Raw genomic sequence first — 18,260 nt, forward strand, 5'->3', positions numbered from 1 at the left:
GCATGGGCGCTTAAATGGGCGGTACCGGCTTATTAGGCTACTGTTCTCGTGAGATCGTGAGACGGTGCACAGCTGAGCGGTGCAGGGAACGTTGTCAGCACAATACCATACATCGGAATATGTCCAGCGCTCGGCCCAATCTCACTTCTCAGCCTCTGGTCAACCGTAATCCTGTGCGACCCCCCCTCGTCGACGTGCGACGATAAAGCGGACCGAGTAGGCTGACACGGGCGGCTCTGTGGGAGAAACTGCTGCAGCTTCTACCGGACATTTTGACTGTTTACTTTGCTACGCACATTACGACCTCCGTGGTGGCACAGGTTCGATGTCGCAGACCCTCCCCAGCACAGCGAACGTCAGTCCTCGCCCTGATGTCCACCGTGTGATCCACGAAGCCTCCATCAATCACTCTGTCTCCCCAGCTGGCACCGGAGGTCAAAAGCACCGTAGCGCCCTCGTCGCAGGTTGGCAAACCTCCTCTATCTCTTCCCGTCCTCGCATTCATGCTGTGTTGACTTGCTCTCAGACGGGCAGCACACTTGGTCCTTCACCAATCCAGATCCCAGTCTGCGTCGTCCATCGCCTACCACTCTCCCTTCCGACCAGACAGCAGGCCCAAGCACCCCGATGTTCGGCGCACCTCCCCTGTCCTATGACCCAGCTCACGCTATCGAGCCTCAAGATACCGTAGACTATCAGCAATTCATTCAGACTCACTTCCCGACCGGAGGACAGATGGACTACCAACTCCAGACAGGTCACATCGGTAACGCTCTCTACCCGCAGCAACTCCAGGAGATGCAGGAGATGCTCCAGCCTCAGCCTCAGAACCATTTTAATTTCGTCCAGTCGCAGTTCGTCTCCCAGAACCAGGGTGCATATGATCAGAGCTTCGCCCCAGGTCCAACGAGAGAGAGGCTTCAGCGACGGCTTCCGCGGACGACACGCCAGCAACCTGTTACCAAAGCGCCCGTCCCGACCCAGTTCGTTGATACGCCACATTCCCAACTGTCTCAACACGTCCAGGCGTCTACGGTCATGGATGCCAGCTTCCAGCAACAGTCGTTCACCTTCACCCACGACACGCCGCCTGAGACGTACCTCTACGCCAACGACTCCCGAATCATGTCCCATGAGACACTTCCCCGACAGCAGTACCGGTTCTCGGAGTATCAGCACCCTGATCAGCAGATTGCTGCAACTGGCCCGCCGTATGCGCCCTCAGAGCTCAACAGCTACTCCTCGTCGCCCGTATCGATTGCGGAGGATAATCCGCAAAACTCGCAGTTCGTTTCACCCCAACAAGCTCAGACACCCATGGCCGTCTCGATCGCGCCCAACGCTCAGGCCTCCCCTGGCCAGAGCACAGGCAGGAAAGCCCAAGACAAAGCGGGGAAGGGCAGGGAGAAAGCGACAAATCAGAAGAAGCGTGGACGTACAGAAATGCGGGAAAGCGACTCACCGAGCGACGAGGACGAGTTTGCGAACATCATCGTGCCGCCGGTCACCGGCAATGAGCTTCCAAACAGACTGTGCGTATCGTAACTTTGTTCAAATATTTCAGTCCACTGACATCCTTATTCATTCACGCGTCTGTTTCTCGTATTCTTGGATTTTCAATCTTCATGTCACCTGAACTCCGCCTCGACACATCGCCGGTGGCGTCGTGTTACAATTATGACCTCCGAACTGCTTCTGACACCGGATCGCTCTCCTGAATATGGCTCGGCGGCCTCGTGTTCGCTCCGCTGAAACGCCACACACAGGCCAGGGGCTTGCAAGTACTGCAAGAGGCTCAAGGTACGCTCTCCTTACCGCTCGTGCGATCGTGGCTTCTCACCGTCCTCGCATTGTTCTTCCCTGCCGTTTGTCCGCGGGTCCGGAACGGAATGACCGCGTGTGCAGATGAAATGTGACTTCCCACTAGGCGAGAACACGTGCAAGCGCTGCAAGGCGAGTGGAAACACTTGCATAGTCGAGGGCCGCAAGCCACGCAGTGCACCAAAGTGAGTGAATACAATTCCAGCGCTCCCTCGCCTGCAGGACATCGATTAGATCAGACCCGGGGCCCCCGGCTTAAGTAGGTCGGAGGAGGATTCACTCCGTCCCCCCGTGGGTCTCTGTACATCCGGCGATCGCGCCTATTCTCGTTACGTTTGCGATGTCTTCTGCTTTCTCTGCGGCTTCTTCCCCTGACGAGAAGTCAACATCATACTCACCTATGCCTACTCACATCAGCAAACGCGAGTATCTCCTCGCGCAGATCCGTCAGAAGGATGCGATCATCGAACGGCTGGTCCGCGAGGTAGGTGATGCGCCCAACGTGCATGCGCGAGCCCGCTGACCGGGAATTTATTTCGCTTTCGTACAGTCCAACAACCCCTATACAGCGACGCCTTTGTCCATCGCGACATACAGGAATGCGACCTCACCCTCGGACAAGTACAATCGCAACGTTCAGGAGTGGCTCGACCGCTTGGAGGCGAGCGTGCAAGCGGCAGGCTCGTCCGGTGGCGCGGATGCATTCCAGTTCGGGTCACGTGACCAGGAGGAAGGGGAGGATGACTCGGAGGGTGAGCAAGAAGGCGCTGATCAGAATGATCGCACAGAACGAGGCAGCGTTGGAGGAGGCGCAGAGGATCTGGACGGCCCATCGCAAGGTGCTGATGCGCAGGCTCTGCCAGATGTGACCGTGCCCATTGGTCTGCTTGCGAGGTTGTCCCTAAACACGACTAGGGCGAAGAAATCAGGGAAAGATAAGGCTGGAGCGGACGCTGATGATGATAACGTGGTATGTGGTTCCGCCATTGTTCTCCGATGGCTGATGTCGAACGCGCGACGGTTGTCGCATAGGGCTTTGCGAACGAGACGTACTTCAGGCCGGGTAAGTATCATTGCAGATTGGGATATATGCGGTTGATACTGACTCTGAGTGTCAGGTCCCGCATATGACCTCTCTCTTCGGGCATCTTTGATCGACAATCATGGCCCTCCGGAGATCCTCGTGCACGGCCTTGTCACCCCGGAGGACGTGGATAAACTGTTCGAAATGTACGCATTACTGTTCTTACTGTTGTAAGCCCCCACTGACGGCTACTGCAGTTTCTATACAAAGCTCAATGTAAGTGCCCTCCTCGCTTCTATCATTGTTGCCTGACGCCTCTCAGGTACACGTCACTCTGCTCGACCGTGAAATCCACACCGTCCAGTCGACCTTTGCAAGGTGTCCGTTCCTGTTCACCGTCGGTAAGTACTAGTCCTGTAGCTGGTAATAGCACGGTACCGACGTTATAATTCCAGTCTGTGCAATTGCGTCTCGGTATTATCAGGCAAAATCCGAGATCTACCCCATTGCGATGCATTTCGCAAGACGCGCCGCGGCGGACGGCTTGTTGAATGGATGGAAATCAGTTGAGCTTTCTCAGGCCTACATCCTGCTGAGCACGTATGCGGTGCCCGCGAGGCGCTGGGAGGAGGATCGGAGCTGGCTGTACATTGGTCTCGCAATACGGTATATTATACCACAGACTTCGGTTGATAACTGCTCATTCTCGGTTATTAGCGTCGCGACGGATCTGAATCTACACCAAGTTTCGCCGATAAAGCCCAAGACGGACCGTCAGAGGCGTGAGGTTCTGAACAAGGAGCGGACCTGGCTGATCCTCCATAATCTTGATCGGTCAATGGCCACGCAGTTCGGGAAGCCTTCGACCATCCGGGAAGACTAGTATGCATGACTCGTCTGTCCTTATTGCCAATGTTCTCATTTTACTTCTTAGCATCATTCGCAACTCGGCTGATTGGTACAAGAGGTCGCACTTGAACCATCCGGTATGTTCCGGCCTTTCGTCTCCAAATTAAAGTTTTACTAATGCTGGGTGCAGTGGGACACCGGTTTGTCATCATATACACAGTTGCTTCGAATCATGGCGCACTTCCACGAGGAGATTTACTCCGACCCGAGCTCGCCAACGGGTCTGAATCAAGTACGTGGCTCATTCATAGTCAAGGGCCCACACGTCCTGACGCAAGACCAGCATCTGGACTTTCGTGAGGTGACCCTCAGGCATGACGCCGATTTGAACCGATATTTCGAAGAGTGGACTGGGAGATTTGAGCGAGATACCAATCTGGACGGTATGTTCCCGATTGCCATTTTTCATGTTGAGTCATGACCCGAACTAACGCGCGCTGATGTGCAGACCCTGCTTGTGCGTTCCGCGCATCACTGTTGCCTTTGTGCGTAATTATTATATCGCGATTGTGGCATCCCCTAACATCTCCGGCTAGCCTCACGAACTACTCGAGGCTGGTCATGTATTCATTTGGGTTCCAGCAAGCATACAAACGTGGTGTCCGGCCGGAGGATCAGCTCTTCCTAGATAAAGTTTGCTACTTTATATTCATCAAATTTCGGCTATCGTTCATGAGAAAATTTCTAGTGTTTCGAAAGTGCAAAATCTGTCATTTTGTGCATGGTAGATGTGTTGTGCCCCAGTGGCTACATGCGCTACTCCCCGGATGGTATGTTCTTGGGCTTAATCGCCGACGCCGGATGCGTTCTCACCCCTTGCAGGACACTTCGTGTTTGCGTCATTCGCTTCCGCGTTCTTACTCAAGGTAAGCGGCATTGGGTGGCACCGTCGCGTTATCGTCGACTGAATTGACCGTGAATACAGTTAATGCGTCCCGAGTTCAAGAATCTAATCAGCCAGGAGCAGGAGACGGAGATTTTCGACTTAATAAGGCGGCTCATCGAGGCCCTGAAATCGCCCGAGATTGCTATCGATGATCGTCACACGCCAAAGCTGCACGCACGTTTCCTCGCCGGTCTGTTGACCAAGATTCGGCGCGATACTGCGACGAGCGGCCGCCTCCAACCGCAGCCCCCGCCCTCAAGCCAGCCGCCGGAGGTCAACACCGGCGGTTTTGCAGCGCAGCCTGGAAGCTCGACCTCTGCCTCGTCTCAGCCATACCCTTCAGCGTCGTCTTCCACGGGCTTCCAGGATCATGGTCATCTTATGACTGGAGGCCATACGCTCGCGAACGATGTAATGAACACGGAGCCAGTGTACCAGACGGACACTGCGTATACGGTTGGTGCTGCGCCGATGGAAGTGTTTGATTTCAACGCACCAAACGGACATGGGTATGCGGAAGAGACGTTGGGTGCGCTGATTGCACTGCAAAGTCCTGCGTACTGGCGCGACATGATGATGCCTGGGTGAGCTTTAGCACATACCTGAAAGAGAAGCACATCTAACATGGTGGCTCGCGTAGTTATTCATGGCCAGAGTCCCCTCCCCTTACCGACTTTGGGCTGAACCCGCCTGCGCTCGACAACGGGTTCAATGCCATGCAAGCGGAAGTGAGGCTGTTCGGTTAGGTCAGACTCGTTCATGTTTCCCCGGATATCTGGTATTCGTCTTCTTGACTCGTCTTGTAAAATGTGCGAATGGTCCAGTTCTCTGGGGTCGTTCGCCATACATTGTAGCCTATCCTCCTATACGCCAATCTCAAGTACTGTAACTGTAGACTGGTCATCTATGCCTTCGTCTTCGCTTAACCACATTCCGGTAGAGTGATCTATAGCAATGCAATAATCATAGGGTTATAATGAAAAAGTGCTGAGAGTCTATGCATCATGTACAATGCCGTTGGTTAGGTCCTTGCATTCCCAGTCGCAGTTCGCAGCCACATTCGGGCGCTTATACTATAGGCATTCTTGCAATCTGTACTACGAGGCGAGAAACGCTACTGAATGCTCTCAGTTTTCTTTTCACACCCACTGACCTTCAGGCATTCGTCACTCTGGTATGCAAGAACTCGTGCTATTCGCACTCCAGCAACCAAGCGGACCTCGACCGTAATCCGCCCACAAAGTTGGTTGCGGTCTATGCATGCAATGAGCACCGAAATGATGCTGTGAGTGCCATAACGGCGTTGCACTGGGAACGTCACCGAGTTCGAATCAGAGTTGATACATAGGATTTCTCCTTTGGAGAAACTGAAGTCGCACCTGCGCTTCCTAATGACTCTGCGCTCGCGCGAGGGGGTGTACCACTCCCTCATTCTGTTCCGCCTGTCTGCCGGGCAGTCACAAACACGAACGCAATCACAACATACGGAGGAAGATGAGCTCGACCATGGGCAGATATATGTGATGGAGGCGAGCTGCCCGCACCTCGGCGCAGACATGTCGCATGCAGAGATCGAGGAGTGCGAGACGGGCGTGGTCGCGGTGTGTCCGTGGCACAGGTAGCGTCCCAGTAAACGATGCAGCAGTGATAGCTGACGAAATTGGGTTGGAAGGTATGACTTTGACTTGCGCACGGGAGCAAGTGAGACGGGCCTCAAGGCATGTACGTATGCGGTGGAGGTGCGGGCGGACGAGGATGGTGCAGAGGCTGTGTGGATGCAGATCCCGGAAGGTGGGACCAACTGGCGGCTTGTCGAGTTGCGGCCCGTTTCAGAAGGTGTGTCAGGGAGAGTGTAGGTTTCGCGCGGACTGGAATAATTACCTAGACAGAGTTCGCTGACCCGTCCCCGCCACCTGACCTATCGCATCTCGCAATCTCACCGCCGGAGCGGATGACTGATCCCCCTTTTGGAGACATCGTTCCCGCAGAAGGCGCACCAACGACGCTAATGCAATGGGCTGTTCTCATCCTGAACACCGCCGACCCGCGGCTGAAGGTACGTACAAAGCGTCTGTCGGCACTACCGCGTGTCGTGATGTCCGACTCGCTCATAGGTAGAGCGCACCAGGCATGCAGTCCAATTGTTCCGCATGGGCCAACTCAAGTCCATCGGGCACCGCTCAGCTGAGGCCCCGACGCCTCCGGACGTCCCGCTCAGAGACGAAGCATACACGCGCAATACGATGGATCCAGGCAGGATGGGTAAGAGAAAGAACAAGGCAATGATGCTGCACGCGTTGGCCAACATTGAACAATGGGCGTGAGTACTTCTTTTGCACGCGTCTGATCGTTCAGCGATGAATTGGCGTCATTCAGGATTGATCTCGCGTGAGTTTTTGTGTTCATGACATTTTCGCTTCAAGGCCCAACCGATGCGTCATGTAGATGGGACATCATGGCCCGTTATGGTCCGGAACACCCAGATCTCCCTCCTGCATTCTTCTCCGACTTTACCAAGATGGCGCTCGACGAGTCCAAACACTTCTCTCTGCTTGTCTCGCGTCTTGCCGCCATATCGCCCAGCACACCATATGGCACAATGCCCGTGCACGCAGGACTCTGGGACTCGGCGCGCGTCACGTTCAACTCACTGCGTGCGCGGCTGGCGATCATCCACCTCGTACACGAGGCGCGTGGTTTGGATGTGAACCCGGGTACGATTGAGCGTTTCCGGCGTGCGGGCGACGCGGACAGCGTGCGGGCACTGGAGGTGATCCACCACGACGAGGTGACACATGTCACGACGGGACACCGGTGGTTCACGTGGGTGTGTGCGAAGCAGGGCGTTGACCCTGTGCCTACGCTCCGGGAAGAGGTGAGGAGATGCTGGAAGGGAGACGTCAAGGGACCGTTTAATGTGGAGGATAGGGAAAAGGCGGGGCTGACGCGAGATTTCTACGAAGATCTCAGAGGAGAGATGTCTGCCGATTGGGAAAAGTCAAAGGAGACAGCATGACAAGAGTAAGTAAATACTGTTGATGAACCCTGCTATCGTTTCTCAAAAGTAGCTACTAGCATCAGTGTTGTACTGAAGTTCTCGTCGCGTACATTTTCCGAACGCGCTTGTGGCGTGTGAATTCACGTTCGTGTAGGCGCCCAAAGCATGAATGTAACCGTTACACGCGGCGGCGATCTCTCGCTCAGGCTCTTCGTTTCCCGACTTCCAGCTCATATAGCCAATCTACATCAAAAGTATGTTAAGGAAATTTGATCTAGCTGGTGGCATTAGAGCCCCTATTGCTAATGCAATCCGGGGAGAAACCAGGCGCACTGGCAGTCATGATCAACTCGAAGAGAGGTGCATTGGTGAGGCGGTGTGCTTACACTTTTGTCTCATTCAGCGTTCAAATCTAAAGTCTGTAGTTCTTCTGTTGACCCTAGACACGTCTTACGGTTTACAGTTCAATCATCCGAGATGTAATGCTAAAGACACAGTTGTTCCATTGATCCGCTCAGCGTCCCCTGATCAAGGCATCCACGATGCCCTCTCTCTCACAGCCGATGCGCGCGGTAGGCCATCGCGTCCCTTGCACCAAAAATAAAACCGGAAATAGGCTCCTCCGCTCGTAGTCCTTCGGTTGGTCCATATCTCTACATCCGCCTTCCTCGGCACGATCGAATCGTGAATATGTGCAGCCCGTCGGCTTAGGCAGCCCGTCTGTTGCTTCCATTATCTTGTCCGCGCCAAGACCATGTATTCTGGACCATTTTCAGCGATGACACCCGCTAGCAAGGAGAAGCCCCTGATGAACAGGAATTCTGACCTCAACCCACGAGGGGTCTCATGGCAGCGAGCACTTCGCCTTTCTGCTGCACATACAGTAAGGTGTTTCGGTCGTTGACGCTGAGCTGCTGCCTCTTTCGGTGAGGCGTTGATGGATCCAGACTGATTGCTTGTAAAACTCACGATGTCATCTTTGCAGAAACTCAGGAGTAGTATTGGACATCTGAATAGACCACCATGCCCTCGACTGTTCTAGTGGGAGAGGCTGTATGGACAGCCGCGCATCTCGCAGTGATATTCGTCTGGATAGGCTTCGTCCACCTGGCAGCCTACAGCCCCGTCTCCGCAATCGCCGTCGAGTCTCCTCCCTCAATCGCCCACCGTTGTGTCGGCACCTCCTTATCTTCGTCGAGCCGGTCACCAATCGGGAGACGAGAATCGTCAGGGACCAGTGTCGCTTATTTCATTCCTGTTTTCATTGTCGTCGGCGCGATATGCAGCGCGATCTTCGTCCGGCTGCTCTTGCGTTGGCGTGCACACAGGAACCACCAACCTTCGTCGGGCGTTGCCACTCTATTGCATGGCGCGAACGAGAGCGGGAATACGCTCGTACAGGACGACATTTCCATACAAGCTAGTCAAACGAGCAGGCGCGCAGTGGCAATGTCAAGCCGCGACTTTGGCTCTTCTCAGCCCCCGTCTATGTATAGTTTTGCGGAGAAGAAAGCCCCCAGAAGCGATGAGATCTGTTTAGATGCTCTAGCGTACGAGGCTGACGGCATGTCCCCAGCCGGAAAACATCTGGAACAGACCACTGTTGGAACGATCGTCGGGGAGGAGATCGTTATTCAGCCTTCTCCTCGCCCGCGGCGTAAATCGATGCGACGTGGACTGTTGCGGCGGCTTCACAGCCACGCGTACCGGCCGATGCAGTGCGAGGGCGACGCAGAGACGTACGGTCCTGGATCAGGCGGGACGCCTTCGCAGGAGGCTGATGAAGATGGTGGCGTTGTGTTGATGGCCGTTGGCGACGAGTGCGTCGAGTTGCAGCGGCCGCCGCTGGCGCGGACGTCGAGCAGCGGAGGCGATTGGTCGTCTTCGAGGATGTTCAACGAAAGCGACAGTCTCGTGGCTGCTGGGTACGATGCCCGACAATCTACCGGATGCGCACTCTCTGAAGTTCAAGAACCCGCGCAAGGCGGAGCTCGTTCCAACCGCCGTGATATGCCTGGAGAACAGAATCCTAGCGAAACGACACGTGGCTGGAGTTGGGGTTCTGTGTGGATGTCGTCCCCTCCTGCGACGGCTTCAGCTGACATGTACACTGTGATGCCGACGAGAAGAAGCACCATAAAGAACAAGGCGCACAGCCGCACAATGAAAGCAGCATCCGAGACTTGTCTTCCGTCTGCGCTGGAGCTAGACGATTCAATGCTGCCGGATAATCCCGCGCGCACCTTCACGCCATCGATTGAACGCCATGCGACGTTTGCTGGTTGACGGAGTCCCATGGTGGACTCGCCGCATGTTACTTGAGGCACCCGTTGGAGCGGTCGAAGTTGCGCTCTGATCGGTATTTCGGGAAGGGATGTGGCGCGGAGTGTCGGTTTGCATAATACGAAGGGATGGAGGGCTTGGCCGTCGTGGTTGGCGTGGGAAGAGTGTGAGCCATGTAATCCAAGGTGCGCTGTGTAGGATTGCAGAATGTATTTGGATCGCAAGGTGCGGTTGGACAAGACATTGAATTGTTGTACTCTAGTTACTTCAAATGCCATAGGCAGACAGTTGTCGGCCCGCACATGTCCAGACTTTAAAGGCGTGCGGTCGAAGGTTGGCGAGGATGAGCGCCGGAATCTGGTGCCGTCGGATTTCTAGCATGAAATCTACAGTTCATAGCTCCAGCCTAGAAAATGGTGCGCATGTACCGAAACCATCATGTTAGTCTAATATCCAAAATGCAAGCGAGTCTCAGAAAGGATAAAAAGAATATGTCAGGAACCAAGGACCATGATGGTAATGGCATCAGGAGCGCTGTAGGAGCGCTGCAGTCCGCCAGTATCGGCAAACTTGGGGAAGGTGCAACCAATATTGTATGCTGGCCTACTCGAATGCTGTGCAGAGTCAGAATCTTTTGATAAACACACACAGGCAGCTGGTTTATAGAGTTACGGTCACGTTGCGAGCGGACAGATGATAGATAGGTGCAATTTCAACGATGATTATCGACCATTCTTCTGGTGAATGAACAGGCTGGCCTGGAGAGTACGAAATGACGTGTTATGAATTGATATTCGGTGACATTGAAAGTTATACAGACTGTGTACAACGTTCATATTCAGTTATCGGAGTGGTGCATTGGCAGCTGTCACTGCTGTTTTTGTGTTTTTGTGTCTGCAGAAGTGGATGCAACTAGTCAATTAGCGAACGTCACTTGGGATAGTTGCCACAGTTACAGAATCCAACTTCGTCTGAAGTGTGGACGAGAATCCGCTGTGGTTTCAGCTTTAGCTACTATAGGTGGCAAGCATAAAGTTTCCCAAAGCGAGGCAACAGGCGGCAACAGAGCTCAAGTGATCGCTCGTTCGCGTCTGCTCACCACCATAAGTATCTTGTTTCGACCGATCTTCTCGCAATCGCTTGACCACAAGGGATCCACAACGTATAAAATCTCAGTTGTTTGCACAGCTGAACACCTCTCATGCCTCAGATGTCAAACTCAAGCACTCGATGTTTCAACTTTGGACCTCTCGGTAATCGTACATGTACACTGGCAGATACTTCATGCTATCTTCTGGCCCAAATTCTACCACTTCTCATGGGCGGGGCGCACTAGCAGAAAGTCAATGATCAGGGAGGCACGGAAATTCATGCAATCGCGGCCAACTCACAGTCAAGCTCCCAGGTCCATGCAGATCTGTCCTGGTTTGCCAGATAGAGGTATGACTGACGAATGCGTCAGATAAGTCGGTTGCATGGAAGTACCGAATCATTCACCTTCGCAATGCTTTCCGGGTCGAGCCGAACATCAGCATTTTCCTTCCACTCTTTGTTCGCGGTAGGATCGGCACGTCGTGAAAGAGAAAGGTCGGTCAGAATGCCTTGAAAAAGCCCGAACGGCAGTCAGCACATTATTGTCGTCTATAGGATGACCGATTGCTAACCTCCGTCGATAATGGCCTATGGAAGACCACGACAAATGCACCGCTCAGTTCAAAGGCAATGAGTGACTATGATGCGTACTTACGTGCGCGACCTACAGTATCGATCGTTCGTGAGCTCCCCATGCTTTCCACGAAAAAAGGACTACGTACATGGATGTTTTGCTTGCCGAATTCCTTGTTCAGACTCTGGCTGAGAGCCCGCAGTGCGAACTTGCCCGCTGCGAAGGCGCTGGTTGTCACATTGCCTCTGAGACTCGCGGTCGCTCCTGTGAACAGCAGTGTGCCTCTCTTGCCCAGCTCGTCAATCTGGTTCTCTTTGAACGCCAGAATCACTTGGCGAGAAAATGCGAAGGGCGCGGTGATGTTCGCATCCACCACGGTGTTCAGGTCCTGCTCAGTTACATCGAGGAATCCCTTCCAGACTCCGGCGCCCGTGTTCCACAAGGCCACGCGGATTTCTGGCTTCTCGGAAGTCGACCATTTATACTCCTTGATGGTCTGGACCACAGATGTAACCGCTTCGTAGGAGTATGTTGGGACGGGGAACGTGGCAGCCTATGGCAAATATTTAATCAGTAATTGCTGTACTTGATGAATCTGCACTTGCTTCGCCGCCAGCTTGCTTGACGTCTTTCGCTACACTGTTGAGGTGGTCGGCGTTGCGTGCAATCAAGGCGACTCTGTATCCGGCCCTTGCGAACACGCGGCTGTGATATCATTCGGTGTTAGAGCATATTTTACAGTGGTTCAGGAGATACATACGCCGTGGCTGCACCGGTGCCTGACAAATTCCAATATGCATTAGCTTCATTTAGAGAAGTGGGGACGACAATCGTCACCTGTGCCATTTCCAATGCCAGCAATGACGATTACGGGACGAACAGACATGATGGCGAGCTGTTTCTGGTGTCTGTGGTATGGGGAGGACGAGACGCAAGGATCCTGGAGCCGATGGTCTGTCTGAGAATCTCATAAAGGGGCTAGTATAGAACCTCGGATGGCCACGTCAGCAACATACGCCAGCTCGGGAGTATCTTGGTCAGCCCGACCCAGAAGCAATTAATTCCGACAGTTCGGAATATCTCCTTCATTGTGGCTCATGTAGATTGCATCATATTGCACCACGAACAATTAGGGCGCATGAATGTCAGCAGGTCCAAACCACACGCCTGGAGCGATATGATAATGTAGAATACTATGGCAAGTACAGTAGAATTCGTTCGCAAGAAGATACAAATGCGCACGCGACAGTGTTCGATTCAGCGATATTCGTATCATATGACAGAGGATGCAATATGAGGTAGCCACCGTGCTCATTCGAATGCGTGAGAGCGCAATCTGGCGTGAAAAGTCGAGTACGAATGCACATATAGAGCGCACTGCAATGCACGATCTAGAGACTATGAGGCGACATTCATCACAGGACGCTGGGCAATTGTTTGTAATCGTGCGGGACTTCAGTACCATCCAGAGGACGAGACCACTTGTCTGTAGGTGATGATGTCAGCCAATTAGATTGCGTTAGTGCCGTTCAACGTACCCGGACACGCAAGGAAGTAGTCATCCATCGCGCTAACAAATCTCTCCTGATATTCGTGAGGAGGAACTACGGTGACCTCCTTTCCGGCACTCAGACCCTGTTTCGCCTTGTATTCGAGAGTCTTGGCGAAGGTGTAACTACCTATTTTTTGTCAGCATCTGGCAGGACTGACCAATCTGACGAATTACCTATAGTATCCACCAGGCCGCAAGCGATCAACCTTTTCTCCTCATCTACACCTAAAAGGAGACTATTCTATGGGCTCAGCGACTCAGTCTGCCATCAGAAACGTGCACGGTCACATACGAGTAGTCCATGATGTTACTTCTCGCCAGAAAGTCGCAATCTGCCTTGATAGCTTCCTGAAAGACGACTTTAGAGTACGCACGCACGAGAGTCAGCGCTCTGCGCTGATCTGTGTGAAAAATTCATATCAGTGAATAGCAGAGTTTGCCTGGCTGTGCAATCACCTTCGATCCATTCGCCATCGAACAAAGTCTTCGAAGCAGAGTTCGATGCTTTGACTTTCCGCCCTTGAATGCCTTTCAAATCGAACGCTTTGGTGACTTTCCGATCGTAGAAGAGATTTTCCATCACCAACAGGTCGGCTTTCGCCTGTGTTGCGCCGCTTTCTAAATTACGAATCTCGACTGTATAGAATCCCAAAAGCTTCGCAAGGATGGATGGCTTAGTCGCCGTACTGTCCATATACCGAAAGTAGGATGGTCCCAGCTCAATCAGGACCTGGCTGTAGACAGGCTCTTTCAATTACCGCTTCAACACTGAGGTAGTAATTTCTCACAGATCTGCTACGTTCCAGGCATTAACGAGGGTCTTGATGATGAACTGGTCATCAGCCGTCTTCCAAAACTCAGACTTGCTCTTTCCACCCTCCGCGGCCCAATCGGCGCTTCGAGCCAGGCTCCGAATGTATACGTCTTCTATGCCACATCGCCGACGGAGTGCATCGAATTGCGTCGCATAGTACACAGTACAACTGAACTTCAGTCGCTTACCAATCGTCCAGTCGTACTTGATATGCGGCCGATCGTCAATTGCAGGAGACTCCGTGAATAGCAGGCCATGGTGGGGGGATGCTGGCCGCGGGCGTTGAGACTCCCCAGGGGCAAGCATGTACCTCATTGCACTAGCCAACGTATTGGTGAACGAGTTAGTGATAGATGACGATGTAGCCGGAGGTATATGCGCATGCTCTTCTGACTTTGAGTGCTGTTGATTGGGCTGCTTCGAAGGAAGCGGCGGAGGCATATCGTTGCGGTAGGAGTTTACATCGGCGTCAGCGGTTGCACTGCTGTCGGTCGAGATGATGGAAGCAGTCTTGCCTCTTCGGATATTCGTCTCGACGAAGCCAGATGAAGAGGTAGGGGTTTTCGGGCCCGAATACTGCAATGAACTTGGGAGAGCCAAATTCGACTGTGCGCCTAGACTCTGCAGAATCTTGTCAGCAGAATCTGGTAGACTATTCAAGTGTCCGCCCGCAGCCTGCATCGATAGCTCCACAGCTGGCTTGACTCGAGCAGAAGGTGGTATAATCCCTCGGCCTTTCGCGCTTGTATTCGAACTGTCGGGTCTGCTGGTCGCAGAGATGGGCGAATCGGGGCTCGCTTTATGCCTAAGGGCCTCTCGGAACGAGATCATGGAGGACGAATCCTTCGGATGTTCCTTGCGACTGATTACTGCAGAGAATGCTTCCGGCTCTTGCCATACAGTGTCATCTCTGTCAGGATCAGGCTGGTCTGAATGTGAAGGTAGTAGCCGTCCAAAGGGAGATCCCGCACGGAAGAATGATGAACGAATCTCGTCAACGACAGGTGTTGATGGCCCTACCGGTGGCATCGTTGGTCGTTGTGCCGGGTTCGACATAGCGGCTAACTCCCTATTGTAATCCATTGAACTGGGAAAGATAAGTATTGACATGACAGCGCGAGCCTGTTGACGAACGTACCTGAGAGTAAATGCTATGATGCTCCCCCAATCGTCTTCCTGGACAATGACATTTCCTCCAGGTACTGCGTGGCAGCCACTTCGCCACCAGTCAGGCTCTGTGACGAGCGGAAATCCGGTACTCCGCAAGCTCTTGGACAAATATGACGAGTGTTTGACCTCCCACGCTGACAACCGTTTCGAAGCTCCACGGGCAGCGGCCTGGAAAGAGCGACGTACGTTGTTGAGAGCCACGGATGGCGTTCTAGACAGCTCTGCGTACAGGTTTTGCTCTTCCTTCTGGAATGCATGGCGCAGACTAGATAGCAGCTGAGCAGGGTCTTTGCCCAAAGAATTCGTCGAAGACCTGGCAGAGGTGGATGACAACGACATCCATGAACCGGATATAGTTTCTGACGCTGTTGAACTGATTGCAGGGAGAAAATGTGCCAGCTGACCGTCACTGATGGGCGCGATAGTGGGGGTGGAAGAAGGCAATCGGGACAGAGATGCCTTAGGCGTGATCACGCCCGACTCGTCAAGCGGATCGTAAGCGATATCTTCTGAAGGTAACCGCGGTAACGCTTTAGCACGTGTACTGCAGGTGTCGGCAATGAAGTTCTCCTCCTGAGAGTGCGATCAACATATGAGTCTATACGTCCCCGTGACCCTAAGCTCACCAACTTGTCAATGTGGTCGGACAACCCTTGCCACCATCGCATAATCTCCCGTCTCAGAGCGCGTCGATCGCCATCCAGAGAGGGCTTATCGTTATGTGTATTCGGAGTCGCGGATGAACCTTTCTTATCCGAGCTCTTGTCAAGCCCCCGGCGGCGCACGATCTGCAGACGGGGCACCCGCAGCTCAAAGATATCCTCAACCTTCGATAGTGAGAAGGTGACAGTGCGTGACTTGCATGCGAATCTGCGGTGTATGTTCAGACGCGTCCTGGGAAGAGGCGTATCTTCTTGAGGCCACGGGCGAGGAGGGATGGTCGTATGCTCACAAAGCGGCGGTGTGATCGCACACAGCACAGGAGAGTATATTAGGAGTTCCAAGTATTTCCCGAACGAATAGAGGCTGTCTCAACATCGGCGACATAAGTCAGTGCAAATCGGATGGAGACAGAGAATGTGCCAGACGGTGGATACTCACTATGTGCCGTCGGACATATGTTCCCTTCGCGTCTCTCGACCACACACCGCGCAACTTTCCCACATCAGAACAGCATCGTCTTCTGGTGAAGAATCTTTTGCGGAAGAGCTTAATAGGTTGACCGTTGCAACAATCCGCACACCTCCGTGTATCCACCGCAAATCGTGGTCGCCCTGCAAGAACTGACAGCCTGGCTGATTGCAAGGTTCCTCTGCAGTGGCGCACAATCTCGAGATCACTTCGCCTAGACTCTCGTCTGCTTCGGCACCTCGACGATAATATCGATACGTGACCCATGTCATCCGGTTGCCGCAGGCGGTGAGCCGCGGAGGGACCACCGCTGATGACGAAGATGCCGTACCCACCGGCGTCGGAGGCTGCGGCGTGATCAATGGCAGCGGAACGTGCGCGGAGTACAGCAGAGATATTCCCTGTTGTCGCACGAAGCCTGACATACCCACCATGCCCCTACCCAGCGATTCTTTGCATTCCCAGCCCAAGAGGCTTTTCAGTGCAGCTTTCTCGTCAGCAGTCAGACGTCGGTCCGGATCCTGACTTTCCTTCTCTGTGAGAGAAACCAGCACACTTGGGAGGGGCATGAGTAAGCCTGGGGATGTGGAGAGCAAGTCCTTATATGCATCTATGTGTTTCAGTGCTGCCAGAAGCGGGTGTTGCGTAGCGGCTTCATCGCTATTCCGTGGGCTGGTCGCGTCCGGGGATGTAGAAGACATGAAAGAGAACCGCCTCGGCCGCTGTTTGTTGGCTTCGATAGAGGGCTGCGAATAAGGCGGATGCACTAGAGGCAGCTCCAGTGAGCCTCGCCGTGCCAGCGTCGGCCCAATACTCGCCGCATGATGCAACAACGTCTCAGTCTTTTTGGAGAAGAAGGACCAGATACCGGAAGCGACGGTGCTTTCGCGCTTTGGCGGCTTCGATTCCAGAGATGGTCTTAAGACAAGCGGCGCGGACGCAAGAGCGGACTGTGCAGGCTTTGGGAACTTGATTTCCACATGTGAGTTGGATAGCAGGTGCTGTTCGAGGAGCAGTGCGAGGTAGAAATATAAGCATACTCGGAGGACTTTGGATATTGTTGCATGCTGGGCGGCAGAGGCAGTTCCCTTCAACCGAAACGTGCCTCCGACTATCAGCAAGCAGTCTTCGTTCGCTACCTTGTAGAGGCGGACTTCAATTGCCTCAGCATAAGCTCTTCGCGATGACTGAACTACTCACCATCCCATTCATCCAACCCATAAAGTATATTACGCACCTCCTCCTGTCCAACCTCCGGAAAGGCGAACGTGTTGGGTGTAAATACACACTCCAGCCATTGCTGCGTCAGAGTGGAGCCCACGTCGCTGGACGACGGCACGATGGGTTGAGCATACGGCTCCATCATGAGTAAGAGGTGCTTGATGGATGGCTTCGGCATTTGCTGCACTACATGAGTTGAGGACAACTCCCGGAGCTGCTGCAACAGGACGACAAGGCTCGGCGGTGTCTCGCGAGACGAACCGTGCTCAGATGCAGATTGTTTACTTTCCGGATCGTTGACCTTGCTCTCCGACGCCATCTTTGAAACCAACTTCGGCTTTGTCTTCTCATTCTCACCTTTCTTCTCTAGTCTTTGCTGCATTCTGCGCGCATTCCTCTCCACTTCTCGCCTCTTTCGGGCGTCCCTGGCTCGCCTGAATCCAGGCAACCACGCACCCTGCGAGATACTCGTACCGAGTTCACACAGGGCGCTTATCAGCGCGGTTGCCCATTGCTCCTGCTCCCGTACTATTCCCTCCTCTCGCAAGGTCTGCAAAACGAATCGCCGGAGATGCGCGCGAGAGTCGACAGTCAGCACGCTTAGCTGTTGTCGGTGCGGGGGAACATGCGGTAGCGGTTTTTCGCCATGGCTAGCCATAGAAGTGAACACAATAAGATGAGGCTACCATCAGCAGTCAACGCTGTTGTTTGTATAAGAGAGACGGCAAGCCTGGAGGACAGTGAACGAACGTTACACTGCAGACGCCACAATTTATGGCAGGAAA

General features: G+C 53.6%; 6 protein-coding genes across 6 annotated transcripts; 4 read left to right on the forward strand and 2 right to left on the reverse strand.

Moving 5' to 3' along the window:
* Window positions 1–325: 325 nt before the first annotated feature.
* Window positions 326–1,545, forward strand: LAESUDRAFT_763224 (uncharacterized protein; the record flags this gene model as incomplete). The annotated part of the gene is made up of 2 exons (XM_040913228.1): window positions 326–464; window positions 527–1,545. The coding sequence occupies 2 exons, from the start codon at window positions 326–328 to the stop codon at window positions 1,543–1,545; spliced, it is 1,158 nt and encodes a 385-aa protein (XP_040759687.1).
* A 1,015-nt stretch (window positions 1,546–2,560) lies between these two features.
* Window positions 2,561–5,641, forward strand: LAESUDRAFT_730644 (uncharacterized protein; the record flags this gene model as incomplete). Its single annotated transcript, XM_040909882.1, has 15 exons — window positions 2,561–2,798; window positions 2,940–3,051; window positions 3,103–3,121; window positions 3,168–3,246; window positions 3,301–3,511; window positions 3,563–3,727; window positions 3,780–3,831; window positions 3,885–3,986; window positions 4,038–4,137; window positions 4,203–4,239; window positions 4,291–4,387; window positions 4,443–4,524; window positions 4,577–4,620; window positions 4,680–5,224; window positions 5,281–5,641. Coding segments are annotated over 15 exons (1,989 nt in total), but the record flags the coding sequence as incomplete, so codon positions are not given.
* Window positions 5,642–5,744: 103 nt separating this feature from the next.
* LAESUDRAFT_730647 (DUF455-domain-containing protein) lies at window positions 5,745–8,001 on the forward strand. Its single transcript, XM_040909883.1, has 7 exons — window positions 5,745–5,925; window positions 5,989–6,258; window positions 6,313–6,476; window positions 6,530–6,696; window positions 6,755–6,960; window positions 7,017–7,028; window positions 7,086–8,001. The coding sequence occupies exons 2-7, from the start codon at window positions 6,032–6,034 to the stop codon at window positions 7,654–7,656; spliced, it is 1,347 nt and encodes a 448-aa protein (XP_040759689.1). The 5' UTR covers window positions 5,745–5,925; window positions 5,989–6,031; the 3' UTR covers window positions 7,657–8,001.
* Window positions 8,002–8,422: 421 nt separating this feature from the next.
* On the forward strand, window positions 8,423–10,129 carry LAESUDRAFT_442729 (uncharacterized protein). The gene is made up of 2 exons (XM_040902474.1): window positions 8,423–8,564; window positions 8,624–10,129. The coding sequence occupies exon 2, from the start codon at window positions 8,662–8,664 to the stop codon at window positions 9,922–9,924; it is 1,263 nt and encodes a 420-aa protein (XP_040759690.1). The 5' UTR covers window positions 8,423–8,564; window positions 8,624–8,661; the 3' UTR covers window positions 9,925–10,129.
* Window positions 10,130–11,142: 1,013 nt separating this feature from the next.
* On the reverse strand, window positions 11,143–12,513 carry LAESUDRAFT_730652 (short-chain dehydrogenase/reductase SDR). Its single transcript, XM_040909884.1, has 9 exons — window positions 12,425–12,513; window positions 12,348–12,366; window positions 12,193–12,292; window positions 11,736–12,140; window positions 11,669–11,677; window positions 11,586–11,601; window positions 11,419–11,522; window positions 11,313–11,367; window positions 11,143–11,253 (listed from the first exon to the last, which is right to left on the reverse strand). Exons 1-9 carry the CDS (start codon window positions 12,471–12,473, stop codon window positions 11,228–11,230), a joined length of 783 nt encoding a protein of 260 aa, XP_040759691.1. The 5' UTR covers window positions 12,474–12,513; the 3' UTR covers window positions 11,143–11,227.
* A 489-nt stretch (window positions 12,514–13,002) lies between these two features.
* LAESUDRAFT_662877 (uncharacterized protein) lies at window positions 13,003–18,133 on the reverse strand (the record flags this gene model as incomplete). Its single annotated transcript, XM_040905021.1, has 10 exons — window positions 13,003–13,073; window positions 13,126–13,266; window positions 13,314–13,375; window positions 13,432–13,540; window positions 13,596–13,873; window positions 13,928–15,040; window positions 15,092–15,696; window positions 15,750–16,149; window positions 16,225–17,407; window positions 17,455–18,133. 10 exons carry the CDS (start codon window positions 18,131–18,133, stop codon window positions 13,003–13,005), a joined length of 4,641 nt encoding a protein of 1,546 aa, XP_040759692.1.
* Between the last annotated feature and the right edge of the window lie 127 nt (window positions 18,134–18,260).

Source organism: Laetiporus sulphureus (genome assembly GCF_001632365.1).
Source record: "Laetiporus sulphureus 93-53 unplaced genomic scaffold LAESUscaffold_53, whole genome shotgun sequence".
Lineage (NCBI taxonomy): Eukaryota > Fungi > Basidiomycota > Agaricomycetes > Polyporales > Laetiporaceae > Laetiporus > Laetiporus sulphureus.